This window comes from Ostrea edulis, chromosome 4 (genome assembly GCF_947568905.1).
Source record: "Ostrea edulis chromosome 4, xbOstEdul1.1, whole genome shotgun sequence".
Lineage (NCBI taxonomy): Eukaryota > Metazoa > Mollusca > Bivalvia > Ostreida > Ostreidae > Ostrea > Ostrea edulis.
Window position 1 is genome coordinate 26457285 of NC_079167.1, and position 25830 is coordinate 26483114.

At 36.1% G+C, this 25830-nt stretch overlaps 1 protein-coding gene across 1 annotated transcript in view; it reads right to left on the reverse strand.

Annotated features, from left to right (window-relative positions):
• Positions 1 to 25830, reverse strand: part of LOC125668925 (uncharacterized) — a 43677-nt gene that overhangs the window by 17762 nt on the left and 85 nt on the right. The window contains exons 2-8 of the mRNA XM_056161334.1: positions 21425 to 22348; positions 19117 to 21391; positions 18255 to 18346; positions 17361 to 17455; positions 9348 to 9456; positions 3817 to 4430; positions 2428 to 2554 (exon numbers count right to left, since the gene is read on the reverse strand). Of these exons, the coding sequence (XP_056017309.1) occupies positions 2428 to 2554; positions 3817 to 4430; positions 9348 to 9456; positions 17361 to 17455; positions 18255 to 18346; positions 19117 to 21391; positions 21425 to 22348 (4236 nt within the window). The remainder of the gene's footprint in view (positions 1 to 2427; positions 2555 to 3816; positions 4431 to 9347; positions 9457 to 17360; positions 17456 to 18254; positions 18347 to 19116; positions 21392 to 21424; positions 22349 to 25830) is intronic.

Below are 25830 nucleotides of genomic sequence, written 5' to 3' on the forward strand. Positions count from 1 at the left end.
GCACATCTGTAATTATTAAATATCCCTATTACATGTTGTACATGTATGCTTTTCATTTACTGACCATACTAATTCACATTCAAAACAGGAATTGCCTGCAAGTACGCATTATTTAAATATAGAAGTTAAGAATAGTTTAATGAAGAAGACTAAAAGAAAAAAAAATTCAAAACCCAGGTTTTCTCAAAAAAATAATATATAGTGTTTGGTATCGTTGGAATTGGCTTAAAATGCTGAAAAACAATATAAGTATGGGGGGGGGGGGGAAATGACGTTTTTTTCTTTTCTTAAAATTCCACCCTTATCATGATTATTTGGCAGCTGTGTGTATTCACAAATAACACACACCATGGAACATAATTTTTTTTCGAGAATGTTTCGAATTTTTACAGTGGATAGTTCAGTTTTGTTTAAATTCAAAATAACTGAACGAATTCTGAGCGACAATCTACATCCACCTTTCTTGGATGCCATAGCAGAATGACTTGCACGATTCTCGGGGCGTGGCTTGAACGGTCTGCACGCTTCTGTAGGCGTGGCTACTGCATGAAACGTTTCTTGCACGGAACGATTCTTGCATGAAACGGTTTGCACGCTTTGCACGGAACGGTGTGCACGGAATGGTGAACGCTTTGCACGAAACGATTCTTGCACAGAACGCTGAACGGTTTGCACAAAACGCTGAACGGTCTGCACGGAACGGTGAACGGTTTGCACGGAACGAAACGAAACGCTTTGGAGGTGTAGTAGTGCGCTTCAGGGTCTGTAACAAGATACTTTGTTAAATTGATCACAAGTTAATTTGAACACTGAAAAGTCATTTTTCATGCTTTCAGTATGTTTTAAAGCAAACTATTTCCTCACAACTATGTAAAATTCATTTTACGACGTATTCATTTTCACTACAAATCAAAACTAGAATAAGTGATTTTTAAACCCCAGGCCTGAATTTCTCGATACAAACTTCAGTCGAAACTTGGACTTAAGTCTGAGATTTTACTCAAATAGAAGAAAACTCAAACTTATGTTTCAGATTTTTTCAAGAAATCCAAGCCTGTTATTTTGTAGCCTGCCCCTCCCCATCCCCCTTTTATTGAAGTAATGTATAATGAACCAAACCGAAATTGGCAAAAAAACCCAACAAGAGATGTTTGATTGATTGAATATTGTTTAACGTCCCTCTTGAGAATATTTCACTCATAAGGAGACGTCACCACTGTTTGTAAAACATAAATGCCCCCCATGGTGCAAAATTGAAAAGGATTATACACATGCATAATTTGATTGATAGTAGCATCACCAATTCGAAATATTGAGCAGACAATATCTTCCAATGTCAGAAGTGGATTGACCAAGTGAACTAAAAATCAATAGGGGTCATCTACTCCTTATGCTGTACCAGTGTACCAGGTTTGGTGTCAATCAAGCAAATAATTCTTAAAATATAGGAGACAATATATTACTATGTCAAGTTTAACCTTTGACATTTGACTATGTGACCTCAAAATCAAGAGGGGTCATCTTCTCCTGAATGCGTACCAGTGTACCAAGTCTTATGTCTGTCAAGCAAAGGGTTCTCAAGATATTGAGTGGACAGTATATTCGTATGTCCAGTTTGACCCTTGACCTTTGACCATGTGACCTCAAAATCAATAGGGGTCATCTTCTCCTGTATGTGTACCAGTGTACCAAGTTTGATGTCTGTCAAGCAAAGGGTTCTCAAGATATTGAGCAGACAATATATTCCTATGTCCAGTTTGACCTTTGACCATGTGACCTCAAAATCAACAAGAGTCATCTTTTCCTGATGATGCACCAGTGTACCAAGTCTGAAGTCTGTCAAGCAAAGGGTTCTCTGAACATTGAGTGGTCAGTATAATGAGTCGTATGTCCAGTTTGACTCTTGACCATGTGACCTCAAAATATATAGGGGTCATCTACTCCTTCGAATGTACCAGTGTATTAAGTTTGATGACTGTCAAGCAAAGGGTTCTCAAGATATTGACCGGACAGTGTCTTCCTACATGTCCAGAGTAGATTGACCCTTGACCTTTGACCTGAAAAACAAAAGGGGTCCTCTTCTACTCATAACCAACACACATATGAAATATTATGATCAAATGAATGGTTCTTAAGATATTGAGTGGACAACATGTAGTCGACCGACCGACAGGTGCAAACCAATATGCCCCCTTCTTTGAAAGGGGGCATAAAAAGCATTGCACACCTAACCAAACTAAACAAAAAAAAACCAACCAGAGAGAGAGAGAGAGAGAGAGAGAGAGAGAGAGAGAGAGAGAGAGAAACTACCATGGTTAATCATTTCAGCTCTGAAACTCATATCCAGTCAGATATACACAAAATGTACATAGCTAGTCATTCAGCTCTCATACAGAAGTGTTGGAGAAGTGCAAATGTAAATTGTACCCGAATTTTTGTCCCTGGTTTTGACTTTCTTTTTCTTCTTTTTGTCGATTTCATTACTCTCCGATATGATCACTCTGGGCTTAATTAGTTTCCTATTGGACTGTTGTACAGGAGTTTCCGCCATTAACTAATAAAAGAAAATTGTTCAATTCTAAGATAATAAGAATGCTGATTCTCTACCACCCTCAAACAAGTAACCTCTGAAATTGACATGAAATGAGGTATTTTTCTCAAGACATTTGTGAACTAAAAACTTAATTTTACTCCGAACTAACTGACCCAGAAATGTAATACACCATAATGAGTATATTTCTCAGATTAACATGATAATTGTTGGAATAAATCTTGAATTATACTCTTTCTAATGATATACAAGTTTTCAAAATCGACATATTGTAATAACAATACAGGCAAATGAAATAATTGATTGAATTCAGAAACACCCTGTATTTCTATGTAAAATGTTGACCCCTTTTGAGGTCCCATCATGGCCCCAGGGATCACAATCTGAACAAACCTGAATCTACATCACACGATGATGGGTATTACTGTAAACTGGTCAACTTTTAGTATCTTGTTTTATTTACATCTCATCCTAAATGGGCTAATTCAAAATGAGGCAAATGTTACCCTGAAGAAATAAATGCTTTTTGAGAAATTCAAAACGTAACGAAAGTGGTTTTTAGTGCCTCTTGGGAAAATGTATGCTTCCCAGGAAGCTGAGAAAGTTCTTGATGGATATAAGGTCTGCCGGGGTAATAATGTATTGTTAAGCGTTTTGAGCAGCTGGAAAAAGCGCTATCTAAAACCAATCATTATTATCATTATTAAATAACATGAAACAATAAATTTTCATTATACATTTATCCAACATATTGTCCCCTTGTTCTTAAAAAGATGATTAAAAACAATACTACATATACTGCTCCATTCATGCATTATGAGTTATACAGTGAGAACAAACTTAATTCATATGGTTACTATATGAATAAATAGACTTAAATTCTGGTTCAATGGTTTTTGAATTTGAACCCCCTCTCAATTTTTTATATCCAAATTAAAACATGAACTCCTTTACCTATCAAAGATAATTTGTGCCATATTTTGTTGAAATTAGCCAAGTAGTTCTTGAGAAGAAATACAAAATGTGAAAAGTTAACAAAAATGGAAATGGTAATTATACAGACAAATTTTAATCACAAAAAGTATTTCACTTTTTTGGGGTAATAAATTTATGTCCTTGACCTTCATTCAAACTGACAGATGGAAGGCATTGTAGTGGACATAAGCTACAAATGTCACTGGGGACTTGAGAAACTTAATTTGTTGACTCCAGTTTTTAACAACAGCCTCCTGGCAGCCTTAATGTGCTTTCCTCTTATCACTTACCTGAACCATAGATTGGTTTGGAATTTCTGATTCTTGTTTTCCATTCTGCCTCGTTTTCTTAGCTGAATTAATGCTTTTTAGTTTCTTTGCTGGACTGGGGCCTTGATTGTGCTCAATTTTTTTGTCAAGTATTGATTTACGTGGAGAAGGACTATCTCTTCTCTTCAACTCTTGGCTGTGCATGGAACCTCTGTTAAATGAAGTGTGCATGTTTTTGCGGTTTTTCACATGATCATTATGCACTGGTTGATCCAGAACTTCAGATATTCGTTCCTCTGAATCCATCTGTTCATTCTGTTGAAAGTGCCTGTAATCTTTCACATTCACGAGCCTCTCCCTGTCTATACCTCTGACCTCTCTGGATAAATCATCAGACGTCAAATCATGCAAATCCCCCTTCTCATTGCTGGATTCTAACAGGATATCACTTCTAGAGCTTGCATTATTTTGTGTGCTGTCTTCATCTGCAGGTAATTCCTCACTGTCCTCTAAAGAGTTGTCCCTCTTACTGTGGTTGAACGGTGGTGACACCTGGTGGTAGTTTTGTGAACTGTCAGCGAATTGCTCATGATGGATCTGAGATTTTCTGGGTGATGTGTATCTTGGTGAAGACCCTACAACAGTAATTCAGTTCTCATAATAACTTTAAAAAATAACAACAGGTCCATGGGCCACATCGCTCACCGGAGTCACCTTGGCTCATATCTAAAGACTTTTCCTATATATTCGAATGTAAAACTTTGATCCCTATTGTGGCCCCAACCTACTCCCGGGGACCATGAATTTTATAAACTTGAATCTGCACTATGTCAGAAAGCATTCATGTAAACATTAACTTTTCTGACCCAGTGATTTTTCATCAGAAGGTTTTTAATGATTTTCCCTCTATATTTATATGTAAAATTTGGACCCCCTTCTTTGGCCCCATCTTACCCCTGGGGACCATGATATTTACAAACTTGAATCCACACTATGCCAGGAAGCTTTCGTGCAAATGTAAACTTCTTTGGCCCAATGGTTCTTCAGAAGAAGATTTTTAAAGATTTCTTCTATATATTTGCATGTAAAACTATGATCCCCTATTGTTGCCTCATCTTACCCCCGGGGGCCATGATTTTAACAAACTTGAATCTGCACTATGTCAAGAAACTTTCATGTAAATCTCAGATTTTCTGGCTCAGTGGTTCTTGAGAAGAAGATTTTTAAAGATTTTTCCTATATATTTGTATGTAAAACTTTGATCCCCTATTGTGGCCCCATCCTATCCCTGGGGGCCATGATTTAAACAAACTTGAATTTGCACTATGTCAGAAAGCTTTCATATAAATTTCAGCTCTTCTGGCCCAGTGGTTCTTGAGAAGAAGATTTTTAAATGACCTCACCCTATTTTTGCGATTATCTCCCCTTTGAAGAGGGCATGGCCCTTCATTTGAACAAGCTTGAAAGCCCTTCACCAAAGGATGCCTTTGGCCAAGTTTGGTTGAAATTGGCCCATTGGTTTTCGAAAAGAAGTCGAAATTGTAAAAGGTTTACACACAGACGGACAACAGGCAATCAGAAAAGCTCACTTGAGCTTTCAGCTCAGGTGAGCTAAAAACATAAATTGATGTAATGTAATACATTTAATCACACCACTGTGGAAATTGAGTAACATTTTAAGAAACTGCTCCATTTATAAATAGTGAACCTTAAAATTAACAAGAGGCCCATATTGCTCACCTGAGTCACCTTGGCCCATATTCAAAGATTTTCCCTATATATTCGCATGTAAAACTTTGATCCCTATTGTGGCCCCAACCTACCCCTGGGTGCCATGATTTTTACAAACTTGAATATGCATTATGTCAGGAAGATTTCATGTAAATGTAAACTTTTTAAAAAAATTTTTTTTTATTAGCATTGTCCAATGTACAAATAGAGATTAAGTGCATCATAATATATACTTTTAACGGCAAGATGTACAATGGATATATAATCACTCATACCAACCATTCATACTTCACTCATACATTTCAAAAATAGCTGAAATTATACCAAAATAATATTTACTGAGATTGCTATAATAGTATTAAAAAAATATAAATTTATACAAAACATGCAGTAAAAAATATACTATTCAGTGGGTTCAAATATATTGTTCCACAAATTCCATTGTTTTTCAAAAAGTAATTGATTGGAATTGTAAATAGATATACACTTTTCAATACTGTATTGTGTTTTCAAGTGGTTCAGAAGACCTAAAATATATATTGTTTTCCTATGTAATGAGCTATTGAAAATATACTGTTTAGTATACAAAATAATAAAGTTATTTTTTATGTTGTCTTTGGTAAGTGGTAAAAATGTAAACTTTTTTGGCCCAATGGTTCTTAAGAAGATTTTAAAAGATTTTCTCTTTATATATGTAAATAAAAATTTAATACCCTATTGTGGCCCCACCTACCCCTGGGGTCATGATTTTAACAAACTTGAATCTGCACTATGTCAGAAAGCTTTCATATAAATGTAAACTTTTCTGGCCCAGTGGTTCTTGAGAAGATTTTTAAAGATTTTCCATATATATTTGTATGTAAAATTTTGATCACTTATTGTGGCCCCATCCTACCCCTGGGGTCATGATTTTAACAAACTTGAATCTGCACTATGTCAGGAAGCTTTCATGTAAATCTGTACTTTCTTGGCCCAGTGGTTCTTGAGAAGAAGATTTTTAAATGACCTCACCCTATTTTTGCATTTTTTAAATTTTTTTTTATCTCCCTTTGAAGGGGGCATGGTCCTTCATTTGAACAAACTTGAAAGCCCTTCACCCAAGGATGTTTTTGGCAAATTGGCAAAGTTATTCTGGAGAAGAAATCAAAAATGTAAAAAGTTTACACAGACAGACGACGGACAACAACAGGCGATCAGAAAAGCTCACTTGAGCTTTCAGCTCAGGTGAGCTAACAAATAGGCTACAATGCTAATCCGAGTCAAATCAATTCCAAAAATACTTTATATCACATTGTGCATGTATAAGAAGCATATAGGCATACATGCTACATCAGCAATGTAATTTGTACATGAATATATATTTGTACTGATTTTGTGACCAAAATTTTAAGACTTTTAGATCGTGCACAGGGTGAACAAAACAACAGCCTATATAGGCAATTTTTTCTTTTTCTTTTTTATGTTTTGTTTAGCAGCCAGAGTAATTCCCTTTGTTTCGACTTAATTTATTTCGAGAAATCCAGGCCTGAATCCCCTTTAGCTAAGGATGCTTTCTGCAAAGTTTTGTGAAGTTGACCAGTTGTTTTTGAGAAGGTTTTTAAAATGTAACATCCAATTTTTCATAATTCATAACTAATCCTCCATATGAAAGGGATTTGACCCTTCATTTGAATAAACTTGAACCCCTTCATCCAATGATGCTTAATGCTAAGTTAGCCCACCACTTTCTAAAAAGAAGTTACTTGTGTAAAAAGTTAACAAAGACGACACCACTATTACAAAGACAAATTTTAATAACAAGAGACCCACGGGCCTTATTGGTCACCTGAGTACTAGTAAAAAGTATCACTAGCCCCAAGGGCTATGAAATCTATAATTATTTTCCTCTTCTGCATATCTACACTAAATTCTAGTATTCAGCAGTAGTGTAAAATAAGATGTGTTCTTAAAACACAAATGTTCCCAAAAGTGTCTACACTGATGAAAGACTTTCCATAATATATAAAATATTTCATATCAACAATAAACGAATATTTTGGACCCACTCTTGAGTCAGAACCCTGCAGTTGCAAAATTAAAAAATTTGGTACATCTCTTTCTGCTTTTCCTAGATATGCAATTTAGTTTTTATACAGTATCAGCTTTTTCAAAGAAATCTTTCAAATGACATAGACAATAATCACTATGATAATTTTGGCCCCACCCAGGTACTACATGGGATCATGAAATTTACAATTTTGGTAAAGGGCCACCTTATCACTTAGTTTCAGCATCATTAAAGAAGATATCTAAATACTTTAACACTATATGCGAAGTTTGGTCCCGCCCTGGAGTCAGAACATCTACCCCAGGGATCATGAAATTTACAATTTTGGTAAAATCATTCCTGCTCTACATGACTATGCATTTAGTTATATTTTTTTTTACCAGATGTGTGGTTGCATTGAGAAAATACAGTAAAATATCTGTATCTTGAATATGGTTTATCTTGAATACCTCGCTTGAGTCGAAGTCGACCGCCAGTCCCGGCCGTTTTCCCTATATAAATGATTAAAAAAACTTCTGATATTTCGAACACGGTAATCTCGAATACTCCGCTTATGTTGAAGTATTTTCAAGGTCCCATACCCAAAATTCACCTGGTTTATCTCGAAGTGCAGTCAATTTTCCGCTCTGCTTACATACCTGGCGTCGTTAAGTCACACATTCACACCCGCGGTTACATCAATTATAATTAATGACCGCTAATTCACGCTCGCCTTTTCCGAGTAGACCCAGGTCGCAATAAATGGTTCAACAGCTTGGGTGATTAGTGAAGCCTTCCAACATTATTTCTAAAGTTCACCGTCAATTATGAACTAACACACCTGATTCCAGGGATGGTGTTTTGAATGACACACGCTCTATCATTAACATGTGGGTTAGATAAACGCACAAAATCGTAGAAGTACGCTTGAAGGTAATGCTCATAATAACGATAATGCTTTTAATAATACACACTTCATCATTAAAACTAGTACAGAGAAAACACGAAAATTTATTTAATAAACATTTAAAAGTTTGATTTTTTTTTTTTAACTCCGTCTTTTTTGTTTCTTACGTGATAGGCTCTTTCATTACAACGCCATAACTACATCCCAATCCAGCCTGGACATCAGTAAACTTAAAGTAAACATACAGGCATGATCATCTTAATTTTGAAACACATTGTGAATTCAAATGGATGTTTATATATATTTAAAAAATGAAATGGTTGTCTTCCACAATATTAATTTATCAACTTGTATTAAACTATAAGAAACGGCAACAGGGTTTTTGTTTATAATGTAAATCCCATACTATGCATCAAATATCCTCCTTAAAAAAATTATCCAAGATCGATTTTGAATATCTCGAACCCCCGGATATCTCTAAGTTTTTTCGAGGTCCCTCGGACGTCGAGATAGAGATATTTTACTGTATTTGAAAACTGGTAAATTTTTCAGTTTTGGACCCAAATCTAAGACTCCAGGTTGTAGAAACGCTGAAATTTACAATTTATGTCCCTTTTGTCCAGATGATACTTCATACCAAATTTGAAAGAAACTGGAAAGGTTACAATATCAAGAGAAGGTAAAACTGCTCAATTGTTAACACACAACGAACCACGCACAACAGATGCAGACTAATGACAAAATGCCATCTGAGTGACCCAGGTGACGTAATGAAAATTCACTTGAGCATTAAGCTCAGATGAACTGAAAAAAGGGGGGGGGGGGGGGGGGGGTAGAACATTTTCAGGATTGTAAATAAATCCATTGAATGACACATTTCTATATTACTTGTGTTCATCAGAACTGGAACAGGACTTCTCATGATGACCTGTTTTCCTCCGGACACATTTATTGCTTCTGGTATTGGCGATGTAATGATTTCAGCACGAGGACTGATCTGAAAATATTTCATCATATTCATGTACATGTATTAAATTATTATAATGCCCCAACAGAGCAGGCTAGGGATATGAAACCATTCAGATTCCAAAACAACTATTGATAGTTTTCACCTAAAAGGGCAATAACTGTGTATCATAATACAAAATTAATCCAACTTTATAGAAGTTGTCTTTATCATGTGCTTGAGAAATTTATTTATTTATGCTATCTGCATAACTACAGCTAAGTCCTACAATGGCAAATTAAAAGTTTAACCTTAACTTAGGTCATTCAATCTGACAAGGAATGAAAATTTCAACTTGATATTTTCACCAAATATGTCCCGATTTTCAGATTTGGGATGTTTACTATTTAACATGAATGAATTTACTAATAAAGCTTACATGTATTAGTGAAATTTGTTGTACACTAGCTGTCAAAAATCTGCCCGGTGGGCTATCTTATGAAAATTTACTACAGCATAACACACATTCATTATTAATAAAACAATTCAATGGCATTAAGTTTTATGAACTCAGAATTCATTAGTTTTTGCTGAAATTCACTATATCATTGTTTGCCTTATCCAAGTTTAAAGCAATTACAAGCAACATCACTTAAGCTTTTCAGTTTGTAAATAAATGTTACGTATTCAGTGTGGGTTGCAAATTCTTCGTGTTGTCTCCATCCACTAAATTATAAAAGGGTACCAAAAATATTCTATATGCAATACCAAAGATTTTCAGCACATAGATAAACTACTTAGACACTTACTTGAGTTCTACAGTCATTTGGAGAGGCTGTAGGTTCATTTTCCCATTCACGTACAAATGTCCATTTCCTGGCATTTCGTTCCCTTTGTCTAATTAATAAAAAATAAAGAAGAAAAAATCATTATAAACACATTACTAAACAGATGACTGGTCAGTGGTTAGGATGCTGGCTTCACAACCTGGAGGACTGGGTGTAGATTCTGAATCCTGGTGCCACAGCAAACCTAGGACATTAACATAGGCAAGTGACTGTTCCTTCACCAAGCACCCAGCATTATGACTGATGATCTTTGGGATTTGACCCAAACAAGTGAAAGTAACCCTCACTGGTGACATCTCTACATGAGTGAAAAATTCTCAGTCGGGATGTAAAAACAAGACTAAAACAAAACAGATGTCTCACAGAACCTAGTATGTGTTCAATACTTAATAGATAAGTACGTGTACTAGACATTTGTTTGCAGATTTTCTTATAAGACAGGAATAAAACCTATGAAATGGTGTGCAAACAAGCAAATGCCTCAATATTCTTTATCAAGAAAGATGGTGAGTACCTTTTTTTAACAAATAAAAGTCAAGAAAATTCAAAATGTTTACTTGTTGACTAATGGTAGGAGGGCAAGTCAATAAGTAACCAGCCTAACTTATTTCCAGTTGAGATCCACCTCTTCTTTTTCGATGTAATTGCCCTCTAGAGTGATGCACTTAGACCAACAGTGTTCAAGTGCCATCAGCCCAGAACTGAAAAAGTCAGGGTCCTTTCCATTGACCCACTCCTCAACTGGAAATGACGTCCACAGATATCGTTTTTCAAGTTTGGGAATAGGAAGAAATCGCTAGGAGCTAGGTCAGGTGAATAGGCAGGATGTAATATTAATTCATATCCGTTTCGCTTTACAGCATCCATTGGAACTTTGCAAGTGTGGACTCTCGCATTGTCCTGTTGCAGCAAAACACCTTTAGAGTTTATCTCGGCGTCTTTCACGGATTGCAGTTCTCAGCTGGTCTAGCAAGTTTGCATGGTACACTCCAGTTATTGTACTTCTTTTGGGTAAAAAGTCCAACATAACGCCTTTTGCGTCCCAAAATACTGTGGTCATCTTGAAGCTAACTTTTTATGTCACCAGTCCAGCCGAACTGATGGGGTGTAATTTCAACCAGCCTGCAGAAAAATTTACCAGCACACCAGAGTTTTCCAAAAATGATTAAACATATTTTGTTAATGTTATCAAAATGAAATTTAACTCAATATGCCTCAGACAATATTGTACCACTTAAATGTGGGATTTATATTTACAAATTAGATTCGTCTGATATCTACAGATCAAAGCATGCCAAATGTGTACATAAAATTCATAACTATATTTCCCAAAATGATGCTTTAGAAAATTAACCAGTCCCATCAGACTGACTAAAACAAATGTCAGTCAGTCCACCAAACTTTTAACCAGTCAGAGACTGACGGGCATATGTTAATTTTGAGCCATGTAGATGGTTGCGTCTTGAACTTCTTTGGCCTCGGGGACCCAGACCCTACCCAGTGACGACTCTGAGCTTTATTCTCTGACTCATAATAATGAAACCAAGTCTCATCTACACTCACCAGATGCAAAAGAAAATCATCTTTTGACCTAAAATGCTTCAACAAAGTGCTGCATACTGATGCTCTGGTTGCCATTTGCTCATCGCTAAGGGATTTGGGGATCCAATGGGCTGTTAGCTTAATGCGCATACCTAAACGATCATGAAACACTACCATTTGAAATGCCTAATGCCTGCGCTATTTCTTCCACTTGAATTCGTCTATCAGAGTATACCAGATTCCGAACTTTCTTACACATTTCTTCATCGGTGGCACAGTGGGCGTCCAGACCTGGCTTCATCTTCTAAAGATGTTCTACTGTATTTGAATTCCCCAACCCAGAATTTAATCTGAACATAAGATGGTGCAGAAGACCCATAAACATCAGCTAATTCGTCGTGTATTTCCTTGCCTGTTTTACCTTTTAAATACAAGTACCGAATTATAGCATGGTAATCAACTTTAGATGAAAAGCATGCCTTTGCATCACTAACCATGTTTGACATTCAATATCTTAATATTAAAGAATGACTCGATATGCATGCAATTTTGTACCCAGGTATAAAACATGTATTGAAACAAGGCATGAAAATCGTGACCGTTTATGTCAATCAGAAATGGGATAGGCTGGTTACTTATTGACTCGCCCTTGTATGTACCCTGTTTGGGATTTCCCTCCACTTGTAAATTTTCTAAAATTATTTTGCATTCAGTTCACAGGCAGTTGGAAGCAGACCAAACATTTAAAACAAATTTTTATCAAAATTTTGTGTTTATTAGATATTTGAAACATGTTTAATCGGAAAATCATATCAGTTTTCATATATATAGCCCATATTTTTGTAGGTCTTCAAATTACCTGTAGGTCTTCTATTAGACAGGCCGATCATTATGAATATTTTGATTAGCGCCCTCTCCAGACCATGGGTGTTTCAAGTAATTAGTCTAGTAAACAACAATTAAGACCTGAACTGTTTTGGCTGTTGTCCATTCTTCGCGTTATGTTTAAGAGGAATTGAATAATTAAAAAGGTGAATATTTCATTTATTTGTTCCGTTCAATGTAAAAAGGACATGTACATGACTGGACATTCGTGGGCTAGACGGTTTCAAGCCAGGTGATTCGGTCCATTTTGGAATGCTCCAAAGGCCATTTCGACGGGAGAAATCAGGACATTTTACCTAAAGAAAAACAAAGACATTCTTCTACTTTACTTTTAAATATCTAGCCAGAAATTTAGGATATGATAAACTTTCTACTTACGAAAATGTAGAAAACCTCAACATTTTGATTTCCTGCTACATAAAAATCTAATTTCCCGCTCAGGGACCGAGGCCTTCCGATATTTTGTCAGTTTTCTACCTCCGACATTAGAGAGGTCTCATGTTTTTGCGAGTGATCAAAGAGTGGCGGGGGCGGGGACCAGACTAATGTTTTGGGGAGTGTGTAATGTCCTGATAGAATATAATGTCCTTATAGACCTAATTACATTATAGTAAGTAATTAAGTAAATAAATTTTATTTAGATTCGGTACTATGATACTGTAACAGGAAGGGAGAAAATGCAACGGACCAGACCGGGATTCGAATTCTCTAGTCAGGTGCTCTTCCAACTGAGCTATCTGGCCACCGGCGATCGAACCCGGCTGACCGCTACATTCATCCCTCCTTAAATTTTATCACACCTGAAGACATCAACCCAGGATCTTTATCCCCTGGCAGGCATTTTCACCTGTCAGTTCCAGGAGCTGGTCTACGGCACTAGATGTAACAGGAAGGGAGAAAATGCAACCGACCAGACCAGGATTCGAACCCGGACCCCCTGAATTTTCTAGTCAGGTGCTCTACTAACTGAGTTATCTGGCCACCGGCGATCGAACCCGGCTGACCGCTACAATACTTTCAATAACTGAACACAAGAGTACTGCAGAGCTAAATATATTTCTAAAATAGGAAATTATAGTCTTTTGGGGTCTGGCTATACTCAATATTAACATTTTCTATAGGAATTATGGGGGAAAATTGTGAAATGCATCTTAAATATTTTTTCTATTAGACAGAAAATATGGCAGGGGTGTACCTGGTTTTGGGGTATAATGACCTGACGACTTGCATGTAATATGATAAAAACCACAGGGCTCCGTTGTCAGTATTGAAGTTTAGTAATATTTGTTCCCGAATAATGAATTGAAGTATTGCATTATTTGTGTCCGAATAATAAATTATATAAATAAAATCCACCACCCAAAATCCGCTTTTTTCGTCGTCTTAAAAAAGGTGTACCATGTGTACATTAAAAAGGTTGCTTTTTTTTAATGTACACATGATACGCCTTTTTTAAGACGACGAAGAAATGCGGCTTTTGGTGGTGGATTTTATATATATGATTTATAATTCGGACACAAATAATGCAAAACTTCAATATCTGATTTTTTTTTTTAAAATTCTATTCTTGTGAAATATTACATATTTAGGGTATACATTAAAATTTTGACGATTATATAGTTTATTTATGGCAAACCCTTTTACTATTTATTCGAAAAATAAGATATCTCTTTGAATTAAAGAGATATCTCTTATCTTAAAGAGATATCTCTCTAAATAAGAGATATCTCTTTCACTTAGAGAGATATCTCTTTTACTTTTACAGATATCTCTTACACTTAAAGAGATATCTCTTTCACTTTAAGAGATATCTCTTTCACATAGAGAGATATCTCTTATACTTTAAGAGATATCTCTTTCACTTAGAGAGATATCTTTTTCACTTAAAAAGATATCTCTTTTACTCTGAGAGATATCTCTTTTACTTTGAGAGATATCTCCTTTACTTAAAGAGATATCTCTCTAAGAATTCCTAGAGAGATATCTCTCAAAGTATAAGAGATATCTCTTTAATCGTTGAAAAAGAGATATCTCTCAAAGAGAAAGAGATATCTCTTTCCAATATTTTTATTAGTTTGAATACTTAAGTACTCCTCCCTAAAACGGAAGCCCGCCAAAGCAAATCTTACCATGATGGCTGGGGTGTTGCTAAAACGCGGAACGGAAAATGGAACGGAAAATATATGCAATAATGTCATGAGAAGGTCAACATTTTGCAAAATCAAAAGGCTTATTTTGAACAAGGAATGCAGAAATTACAGAGAGAACAGGAAGTCATCCTCAGAATCCACCATTTCATATTGATACCTCATACTAAAGCATTATTATGTATTTTTACACGGTGTGTTTTGCGGATGAATGTACCAACAGGCGCTTGCTTAATATTTTGCATATAGTAAGTTTTAATTAAAAAAAACACCAGATTTTGACAGTATGTTGTTTCACAAATGAAGAAAAAATAAATAAATGAAAAATACTTGAATTATAATTTATTACTTTATTCTGGCTGGTATGGTAAGAAAAGATTATATGAGCCCATCCAATGAATAAAAGGTACACCCCCTCCCCCGAAAACAACATCGTAAAAGATAAAATAATTCTTTGAACAATTTTCCCTAAACATAGCCTTTTTAAATCGAACGTGCTTTTAATCGAACTACATAGTACATATGTTTAAGATAACTGAATTTGAATTTAGTTCTACACCTTGTACAATATACATTTATGTATCAAATCAAATTTTAAAGCGAACGAGTCCGGTGAAGAAAAAAGTTTTGCCTCATTTGGGATGAATCTATGTGAAAGTTCGTACATTTACCGATATCCTGCGGATTAGTGTTGAAACGTAAGAGATACAGCAGGAAAGAAAGATTGAAACAAAACCAATGTTAACTAGGGTGAAGTTTACGACCAATAGTAAGAGGAATTAACATATTTATTTCATAATATATGAAGTAGCTAAAAACCTAACACAGAATTTATGCTTGAATGGAATTAAAAGTCATCTCATTATTAATCCAAATGTTAAATTACAATTGTACTCTGTAAGTGTTTACATGTAGTAATATTTATTTTCATGTTACTTACGATTCATAATTTCTTATATCACGTGATCTTATATCAGATTGTTCCAGTATTTTGGAAGGTAAGTTATCATAGATCCTATAGGATTCCATAAACTCAAATAATTAAAGATATCTTTAAATATTTGACGATATCATCAATTCATTTGGTGCAGCTAAAATCAACCTCTCTTCAAATAATTAATGATATCTTCAATTCTGAATTATTGCGCGCATTAATTGAATTGTTAATTAATAACATTAGTTATTCTGCTCTCATCAAATGAATTAATATCAACAACTGCATGAAGCGATGCGCGCAACAATTCAATTGAAGATGATAATTCAATTAATGTGCGCATCCATCCAATAAATGCTTACAATAATCGAATTATTGCTCTCTTCAATAGAATTAATGATATCATTAAATTTAATTGATACGCACAATAATTCTTTTGAGGAGAGCAACTATATAATTAGAGATATCTTAAATTCAACATATCCACAATTAAATTAACGATCTCTCTAATCGAATTGTTGCTCTCTTTTAAAAAAAATTGATGAATTGATGCGCGTGTTAATTCAATTATTGCGCGCAATAATTGAATTGATTCGCCTATCAATTAAATTGATGAGAACATTAATTGATTTGATGAGCGCATCGATATAATTACTTAATATCGCACATAGTCAATCATTCTAAAAATATTAATAAATATCCATTTCTTTATTGACGAAGTCACATTTGGTGTTAATCAATGTACATGTACAAGATATGAATGATACACAATGAAAATTACAGAGGTAAAATAGACCAAAATAAATATCTGACAAGATATTAAAAATAATTCATTTGATAAAACAGATATCGATGCTAAATCAGAGGGACGTAGAACACGATAGAGACGGTCTACGCTGTTCCTAAGTAGGATATCCAAAAAGAAAATGATAAAAAGTGTTACAAAATATTTTCTCCGCCAGAACAAATGGCTACAGTACCGATATCAATTTGTAATTTGTAAGTAAATAATTATGTAAGGTAAAATTAAGATTGCATATCAAAATACAGTAAAAAGACATTGTACCAATTCCCCTTAGTTTTATATTCTCGAATTAAAGATACTCATTTTTCCCGATTTGTATTCAAATTCTTTCTGTGAAATATGAGTACATTTGTACCCAGTACATCTCTCAGTACAATATGTTTACAACATACATATTTGTAGTCCCTTTAATCACTTTCATCTGCGATAGACCAGTTCACCTCATAATAACGTTCCCTCCATCATTCCATCACGTAACGGACAGATGGGGGGTTTTCCCGGCCAATATTTCATATCGGTCATGTTGTCTGTACGTAAAAAACTTTTTCCTAATGGTCACCACGTGGTCAACGCGTGATTACTGACAAGTTCTTTGTGAACAGGATGCCTGAAAATGAAATTGATCTATAGAATATGGAAATTTGTTCGTACATGTATTAAATCACGGGTTCAATGCAGTACCTGTATAGTGTATACATGTAGTTGTTTTTTATATATAACTCTCTCTCTCTCTCTCTCTCTCTCTCTCTCTCTCTCTCTCTCTCTCTCTCTCTCTCTACGTTTTCAATACTCACCACTCCGTTATTTCCAGTGCAAACACATTCGTTTCCACAATTATCAATGATTACTTTGGACCCCAGTGGTATGAATACATTGGACGCTATGCATCCTGTGAAAGCAACAATAAAATTTCAAAACTTTCAACTCCTCTCTCGTTTTGTAACCAGTCTTTATACAATAGTACCTATATTCATTATGAAAAAATAAACACTCAGAGATTTGACTTTCATTGAAGAAATGAACTGATTACTATGGCAAGCCTTTTTACTATTTATTCGAAAAATAAGATATATCTTTAAAGTAAAGAGATATCTCTTATTTTATAAGAGATATCTCTATAAAATGAGAGATATTTTAATTTCAAAAGATATCTCTTTCACTTAGAGAGATATCTCTTTCACTTAGAGAGATATCCCTTTTACTTTTAGAGATATCTCTTACACTTAGAGAGATTAATTTAAAGATATATCTCTTTTGGAAAATTTAAAGAGATATCTCTCTCTAACTTAATCTGAGATATCTTTTTTTACATTGATAGAGAGATATCTCTTTACGCTAGAGAAATATCTCTTTTACTTTGAGAGATATCTCTCTAGCTTTAATAGATATCACCTTAGCGTAAAAAGATATCTCTCTAACTTACAAACAATAGAGATGTATATAGTATAAAGAGCTATCTCTATCGTGTAAAGAGATATCTCTCATTTAAAGAGATATCTTATTTTACGAATAAATAGTAAAAGGGCTTGCCATTGATTACCGATATAACTGCTTGCCCTTAATGCATTAATCTCAATTTCTTGGGGAATTGAATATTATAAGAAACTAATCCATTTGAAATGAAATACTAGGGACGTTATACTTCAGCTTTTGTTAAAACTTAAATCACTATTTTATGACGTCATTACCTGGCAGACATTGACAGATGATAGAATCTACCCAATCAGGACAAAGGAAGTTCCTGTTGTATGTGCACTGTTCACCCGCGCGACAGTCAGTACTACAAGATAGAACAGAACTGAATACATACATGTATGTAACAATTTTAGCATGTTTACATCGAATAATAAAAAGATATTGGACGATCATTTTGGAGTTGTTCATCGTTTCACAATAATTGCGCAAATTGCTGTTCTCATACGGTAGTCCGTTTATTTCTTATGGCTGAGTTGTATCTAACCCACGTCAGCTGAAACAGTATTGACCACTCGCATTCATTTTAATAATTTTGTATAGGTATTCATGAAGAATTGCACAGTCATTAGTAAGTCAGATTCAATGAAATTTTGTCTGTATGCTGTTTTGCTTCCCATTCGAGAAATTTTCGTAAAGACGTCACCAGCTGTAAGTAATAAGTGCCACGAAATATGACCTGTGCATGGTGCTCATGGCCGTAGCGGGTTCTTGAAAATAACGTGTGAACGCCTACCATGTCACGGGACCTCGGCATACTACCCATAGTCCTCTGCGCCTCCGCACACAGAGTGCAAACGACCTCTGGCGGAAGTTTGAGGACTTCGGGTCCGAAAAACACGTGACTTTTGCTTCTAATACATGGCACTTGGAGAAAGAACAAGACTACCTATGTTAAACAGTTGTTGAACGTCCTAGAATTGATGCTGCGCCCGGGAAGAGAATCGTACCTAGGACCTACCGCAAAGCGAGCAACTTGACCACTCGGCTACTGTCACAGGTCCAAGTCGATTATATGACATGGTGTTTCTCAAATACAATTAAACGAAGTTAGCCAGATCATAGGTGAATTTTTACCTTGTTTTACAGGATATGGTATCATTTAATACATTAACTGGAGGTAACGTTGTTCCTTGGGCCATGATATTTACATCCCCATCTCCATTGCTTTCAGGGTTTGAGGACAAGACAACATTATCTCTCGACGTTTCAATTATTGTAACAGCATTTGGATCAGTATTTCTTGAAACAACATTGTTTCCAGCTTCAGAAAAATTTGTCGATGCCCTCGCTCTTATTCCGAAATTATTTCCAGTCGTTGTCCCTGTTTGGAATCCGGAACCCTCGGGCGATGTTCCGCCGAGTATGTTGGAAATGGAACGTTGTGAATTTTGTGACATTCCCGATGAACCGCCATCAGTCATGCTCACAAAGCCACCCATTCTGGTGTTCTGTCGGGAACCTCTAGAGAAGCCACTACTTTCAAAATTAGTGCCTTGAACATTTTGTAAAGATCGAACTAAGTTTCCAGAATTAGATGACACAAATTGATTACTTGTTGAACTAGGATCCACAGCAGCATTGTTGTTAGGGAAACCATTAACAGATGGCGTGTTTTGAGCTTGCACGGTTCTAGACACGCCCCCTCCATTATTAGTATTGGAAGCAGAAACGAATCTTGTCCTCGCGGATCGACTGTTTACGCCATTATTAGAGCCCAAGGCTCCTAAAAATGGGCCAGAATTTCCGACATTTCCAGGAAGGACACTTGGGGAAAATCTACTAGTCTGAAGAGAGTTTTGAACGCCCATGATTTGTGGATCTCTAGTGAAACCAGTGGAATCCGAGGATGAAACAAATCTGTTTAAAGTTGCTTGATCTCCGACGAATAGCCCCGCATTTCTATTAAAAGTGGAGTTAATTCCATTGATTTCAGAGTTGGCAAAAAACCTGGTATTAGAAGGATCTGCAACTCGGGTATTAATTGTTTGTGACATAGTACCCGAACCATCTTCCATGGAATTAGAAATACGTTTGACAGTTGTGGTTCTTTTGATAAATCTGCTTGTGGAATTTCCAGATGGAAGTGCATTGCTCTCAATTCCAGATCTTTGCTGATTTCTCATAGTTTGGACTGTTTTCGAATTCATACCACTAGGGATTCTACTCGGATCTGCAATGTCTATTGCACTTGGGTCTGAATTTTCAACATTTCTGCTAGGTATTTTACTGGTTAGTTGAAATCTTTGTTGGGTTCCTATATCAGACGTAATACCATTGAGAGGATTGAGGGAGGCACCAATATCAACTTCCGATTGTTTGACCGGGAAATTGAGATTTATATTTACTCCCGGTCTGTTACTACCCGATGGGAAGTTAGTATTGAAATTCACTCCTGACTGGTCTCTATTGCCAATCACTGCATTGTTTTGGAAGTTCGGATCAGCAGAAAAGGCTGATCCTTGTTGGAAAGACCTGTCATTTTCACTATTGGTTCCGTCTACAAACATAATTTTGCTTCTTCTTTGAGAATCTAACTCAGGGTCCTGAATTCTATTGTTTTGTCTGGTAACGTTAGTTGTAGGTCCTGTTCTAGCATTAAATATGTCGCTCATTGAGTTAACTAGAACTGCTGCAGGGTCAAGGTTATTTCTTACAGTGGATTTTGTGTTCTGAAATTCTGAACGTTTAAGATCAACAGATTGGGGAATGTTTACAAACTTTGTGTCGGAGTTTTGTACATCCACTTTAGAGCCCACTATGTTGCTATTGCCATTTATTACTACACTGGTCTTCTTCACAGGATCTGTCTCGCGGTTTCTTAGGCTGGCGTCAAAGTTGTTTCCATTTCGTGAAATAGTAATGGCGTCCTGATTCATACCACCGCCAACTGGTCTAGACGAGGGAGTGTTATCAAGGACCATAATTCCCGGATCTGTTGCAAAGGAAGATGTGATTAGTCCATCCTGGGTGCCGGTCCTCGTATTTGTTCTAGAACGAATTTCTGTTTCTGTAATTGTTGTTCGAGGTCCCGCGTTTGGATCATCAATACCTTGAGTGAATATAGAATTAGAGGGCATTACCATCCTTTCATTTGATGTCGTGAATACTGTACCACGTGACTGAGGAATTCGAGACAGAATATCGCTTGGGTCGGTTTGTCCTCCGTCGGCTCGAATAAAGTTTCTGAAGTCCATACTTAATTCATCTACTGGTGTGTTGATCTGCGAAGGGTTTCTGTCAGCGTTAATTTGATTGACTGTTGTAACGGAATTAATATTTACTCTTCTCGTTGCGTCATTTCTTCCAGAAGGGTCAGTGCGCACTTGTCTGTTACCACTTCGAGACACGTCTCCCCCGGAAGCCGTAATGGAGCTCTGAATACCAATTCCATTTACAACTGCACTTTCTTGTACATTATTAGACAATTCGGTAGGTGTAAACATTTGTTGAAGTTCGTTCATTGTAGGAATTCCTTCTCCGGTGTTTCGGACGGAGACTGTCTGACGTTGTATAAGATTATTAGGCGTGGCATTATTGGATACACCTCTGGTAAGAAGTACTCCAGTTGGTGAGTTTTCAGTCCCTGTGCGGCTTACTCTACTAGAGCTGGGGTCTGAGTTAGAATTTCCAAAGACGGTATTCAAAATTGAACTTGCATCAAAAGTTTGCTGGCTAGTGCCAGGAACTGAATCAAACGAATTGAGTTGTCCGTTTACTGTTGTTTGTAACGATCCGCCATCATTGGAATTGCTAAAGCGGGACACAAACGAAGTCTCCACAGCAGAGGCTGGATTGACTCCATCCGGTACACCGGCATCCGAGGTTATCACCCCTGTCGCTAAGTCGTTAGTAAGTGAGGTTACGGTACCCCCTAGTAGAGCGTCTTGGCCCGTCAGAGTAGTAATTAAATTCTGGTTGTTTAAAGTGTTTGTAGACTCACCCAAGGTTAGTAATCCTCCATCGAAACCTGATTGCGACACGATACTTGATGTGGCATCAGGTAACGTTTGAACAGAATTGGAAAATCCACTAAGATCAAGAGTTGATGGTGCTGTTTCACTTGGTAGTGTAAGACTTCCTGCTCCTCCAAAAGCAGTCAGTGGAGAAATAATAGGAAAGGGTGGTGGACCAGGGATCCCTGGAAACCCGATAGGGGGAGGCAAAAAAGTCTGTACACCTGGCGGTGGGGGCCCAAATCCTTGAAACAAAGGCGGACGTCCGCCGAAACCAAGTAGTCCAAACGGAGTAAATCCTTGTTCTAGAGAGGATTTAATGAACAACATCAACAGAACATAGAAGAGATTCACTCCGAGTTTTAGATACTTCATGATCTCCTGGACGTACTAGTTGTGAAAGAGTCCAGGATAAAGAAGTCCTGTGGTGCTTTATGGCACAGTATTTACCTATAAGGGTGTTAAAGGATATAATGATGTACTAAACAGTCGGTGTCACTGACGATGCAACGAGTGATTTTATGGACAGCTTTATTGCAAAGCGTGTGATGAACACAGAAGTTCTTCACATAATCTATACATGTTATTAGCATTATATATTCCGTTTGTTCATCTGACCAGCGATAAATCAATTCTTAATCATTGATCTATTAAACAATGCACTCATATACATTAAATCAAAGCGCAATGTAGAATAACACTTTTGTTCCTCACAACAAGCAAACCTCACAAGTCTTCATGCATGAAAGACTTTCTTCGTGTCAATAAATGAAAGATGTGCCTCGTTATAAATATCGTTGTACATTGATCTTTTTCTTGTTATTACCAAAAAATGACTAATCTGTAAATTCAAAGCACTCTTGCGTCCCCATTGGTTCTGTGTCTGTCCTTATGGATGATGTCGATCATGAAATATTTAGATTAATAATTACGGATGTCTCACTGCGTTTTTATGAATGTTAGGGCTACCATTTCTTTGTTAATTAGGTATAAATCGGTCTGTCGACCGTATGGGTGCCTGGGTCAAGGAGAAGCCAATGTCACTCGCTGCGATGGACAATGGCAGTGTTTGATGCATCCTTCATTATCATAAAACCGCTCGCTGTCACATGAATATGCATTTGTTTAATTTTGTTTGTCAGCTCGTTACTTCAGTGGTCGCGGTAGCGTAGTAGTTTGGGTGCTTGCTTCGCAACCAGGAGGTCTAGCTTCGATTCTCTTCGCCGGCGCAGTCAAAGTTAAGACGAGTGAGTCGCCTGGCATAGAAAGTATAAACCCCGAACCTGTCACGGTAGGCGTTGGCTACGAGTCATCACTGCAACGGTTCTCAGCGCCATGCATTAGTCAAACTTAGTAGCACTTTATAAAATGCTAGTGGCGTCCCTACATGAGTAAAGAAATAACGTCATATATTGTACCTAAAACGTCCTTACCGTGCCAGTTGTCATCGAAAAATAGTCAATGGAAATATCTGGTGTTTATATTATTGGCAACTTATTATGCATTCTGTAAAATGTGTTTAAATCTTAAGAATTATGAAAGTAGCTCTTCGAAAAGAATTATGATGGTTGGCTGTATATTGTATATTGCTCGAGGATTTTTCACTCATATGGAGACGCCTCTGGGCTGCAAAATTTAGACCTATGCTCGGCGCTTACGGCTTTTGAACATGGTGCAGACGAATCTTTATCGTTCCACATGCACCTGCTGTGACACACGGGGCCTCAGAATTATGAAAGTAGCTCTATCTATTTACATATCCATCTATCTTTCTAAAGCACTAAGACTAGCATAAGTTACAATACTTGTTTCCGAATCCTTTTGCTACTATAATAATAATTGTTATTCATCTGGTTATGTGATTTACAATGCAATAAAATATGTTTTTAAAAAGTAAAGCACTAAGAGATCCATTACATATATATAATATGAAAAACCCACTTCCGTCACTACCCGGGGCTAAACTCGCGACCTGCGGAATCATACTAGCAGGGTGTGATTAGCGCGCTAGACTACTCGACCATCTAGGCAAGTCAATATCGCTTCTCTGTCACACGCTACATGGTCATTGAGAATGGAGAACAGTCATTTGACATAAATCCATACATTAAATACAGTGAAAATTGTAATATGTGAAATTAAAATCATATCAGGGTATATGAAATTTTGAAATACAGAAATATTTAAATATCATGTAAATTTGTACTGAATTTTTGTTCTATTTTGGTAACTCGATTCTTTATAGGCCTATCTCCTTTTTACATGCCCGTCTTTAGATGAGACGTATTATAATACAGCGATGTCTGTACGTCCATACTTTCTGTTTCTATTTTCATTTCTGTCATGTAGCTTCATGTTGCTAGCCTATGTAGCTTCATGTTGCTAGCCTATGTAGCTTCATGTTGCTAGACTATGTAGCTTCATGTTGCTAGTCTATGTAGCTTCAGTATGGATCACTGTAGATGATGTTGTAATTCTTGTTTTATCTTTTTCGACTTCTCTTGGAGGAATTTTGTCCCTTTATTTGAAAATTAGTGTTACATGGAGGGTACATTATTTGTCCGGCAAACTCCTCCCACAGTTTTCAAGTCGAGACCTTTTTCATTTTACAGATTGTGTGTATGATGAAGATGTGCATGTTGAAAGATGTATTTACTTTTTTTAATATTTGAGAAAATCACATGTAGCTGAACTTCATCAGTTTTGAGGAAATGTTACATAGAGAGTACATGATTTGTCCGTCTCTCAAGTGAGGACCTTCTTATTTTACAGAAGTGTTTGGATGTATATATTGAAAATGTGTATATGGCACGGATTTTAATTTCCTTTAATTTCTATGAAAATTACATGTTGTTGAACTATTTGGGAGGTTTAAGGAGGTATGGGAACCCAAGAAATTCATAATACAATGTAAAAGGAAAGCGTTACATTCTTATGATATTGAGCTCATGTAATAAATTTTGTAAACTCATGCAAAAGCACATGTTATTATTATATTAAAAGATTCAAATTCTGCAAGATTCAAACTTATAATCCACAGATCTATAGGTTAACCTTATATATATATATATTATATATATATATATATATATATATATATATATATATATATATATATATATATATAATAGTTACTTTTCTCAATGATCGGTAAAAGTATAGGTAAAAAATAAAAATGAAACACGAAGACGCTTAGTAAAGCTTTAGCGCTAAAGCTTTACTAAACGTCTTCGTGTTTCATTTTTATTTTTTTACCTATATATATATATATATATATATATATATATATATATATATATATCGAATAAGCTACCCTGAGTAGAATGAAAATTTACAAGATCAGGTAATATATTGCTGACCTTCCTTTATTCATATGTTACAAAAGCTTGATGAACTTAAGTAAAGTTCTACAACTCCTGACATTTTTGTCATGTTTGCTAATCAATGTCACAGAACGTGATCTTCTGACGGGCGTATTATGTACCGTTTACTGTACCCTTGTTGGGTGTTAAATGTATTGAAATGTACATAGTTCGTCAGATGTATTTGTGTATTTTGAGGTAGGTTGTTCATTTTCATTTATATATTTTGTTGTTGTTGTTTTGCTGTTTTCCGCCACATTCACCAATTTTTCAGTTATCAGGTGGCCAGATACAATGTACCTGGGAAGAGACCATCGACCTTCCGAAAGTAAACTGGGAAACTTTCTCACTTACCGGCGCGAGTGGGATTCGAACCCGCGGCGACAGAGGTAAGATATTCATTTATATATGCACTGAATTGTAGAAAGGATTCGGAAATTTTAAGGTACTGGCATGGTGTCGAATTGTTGGTT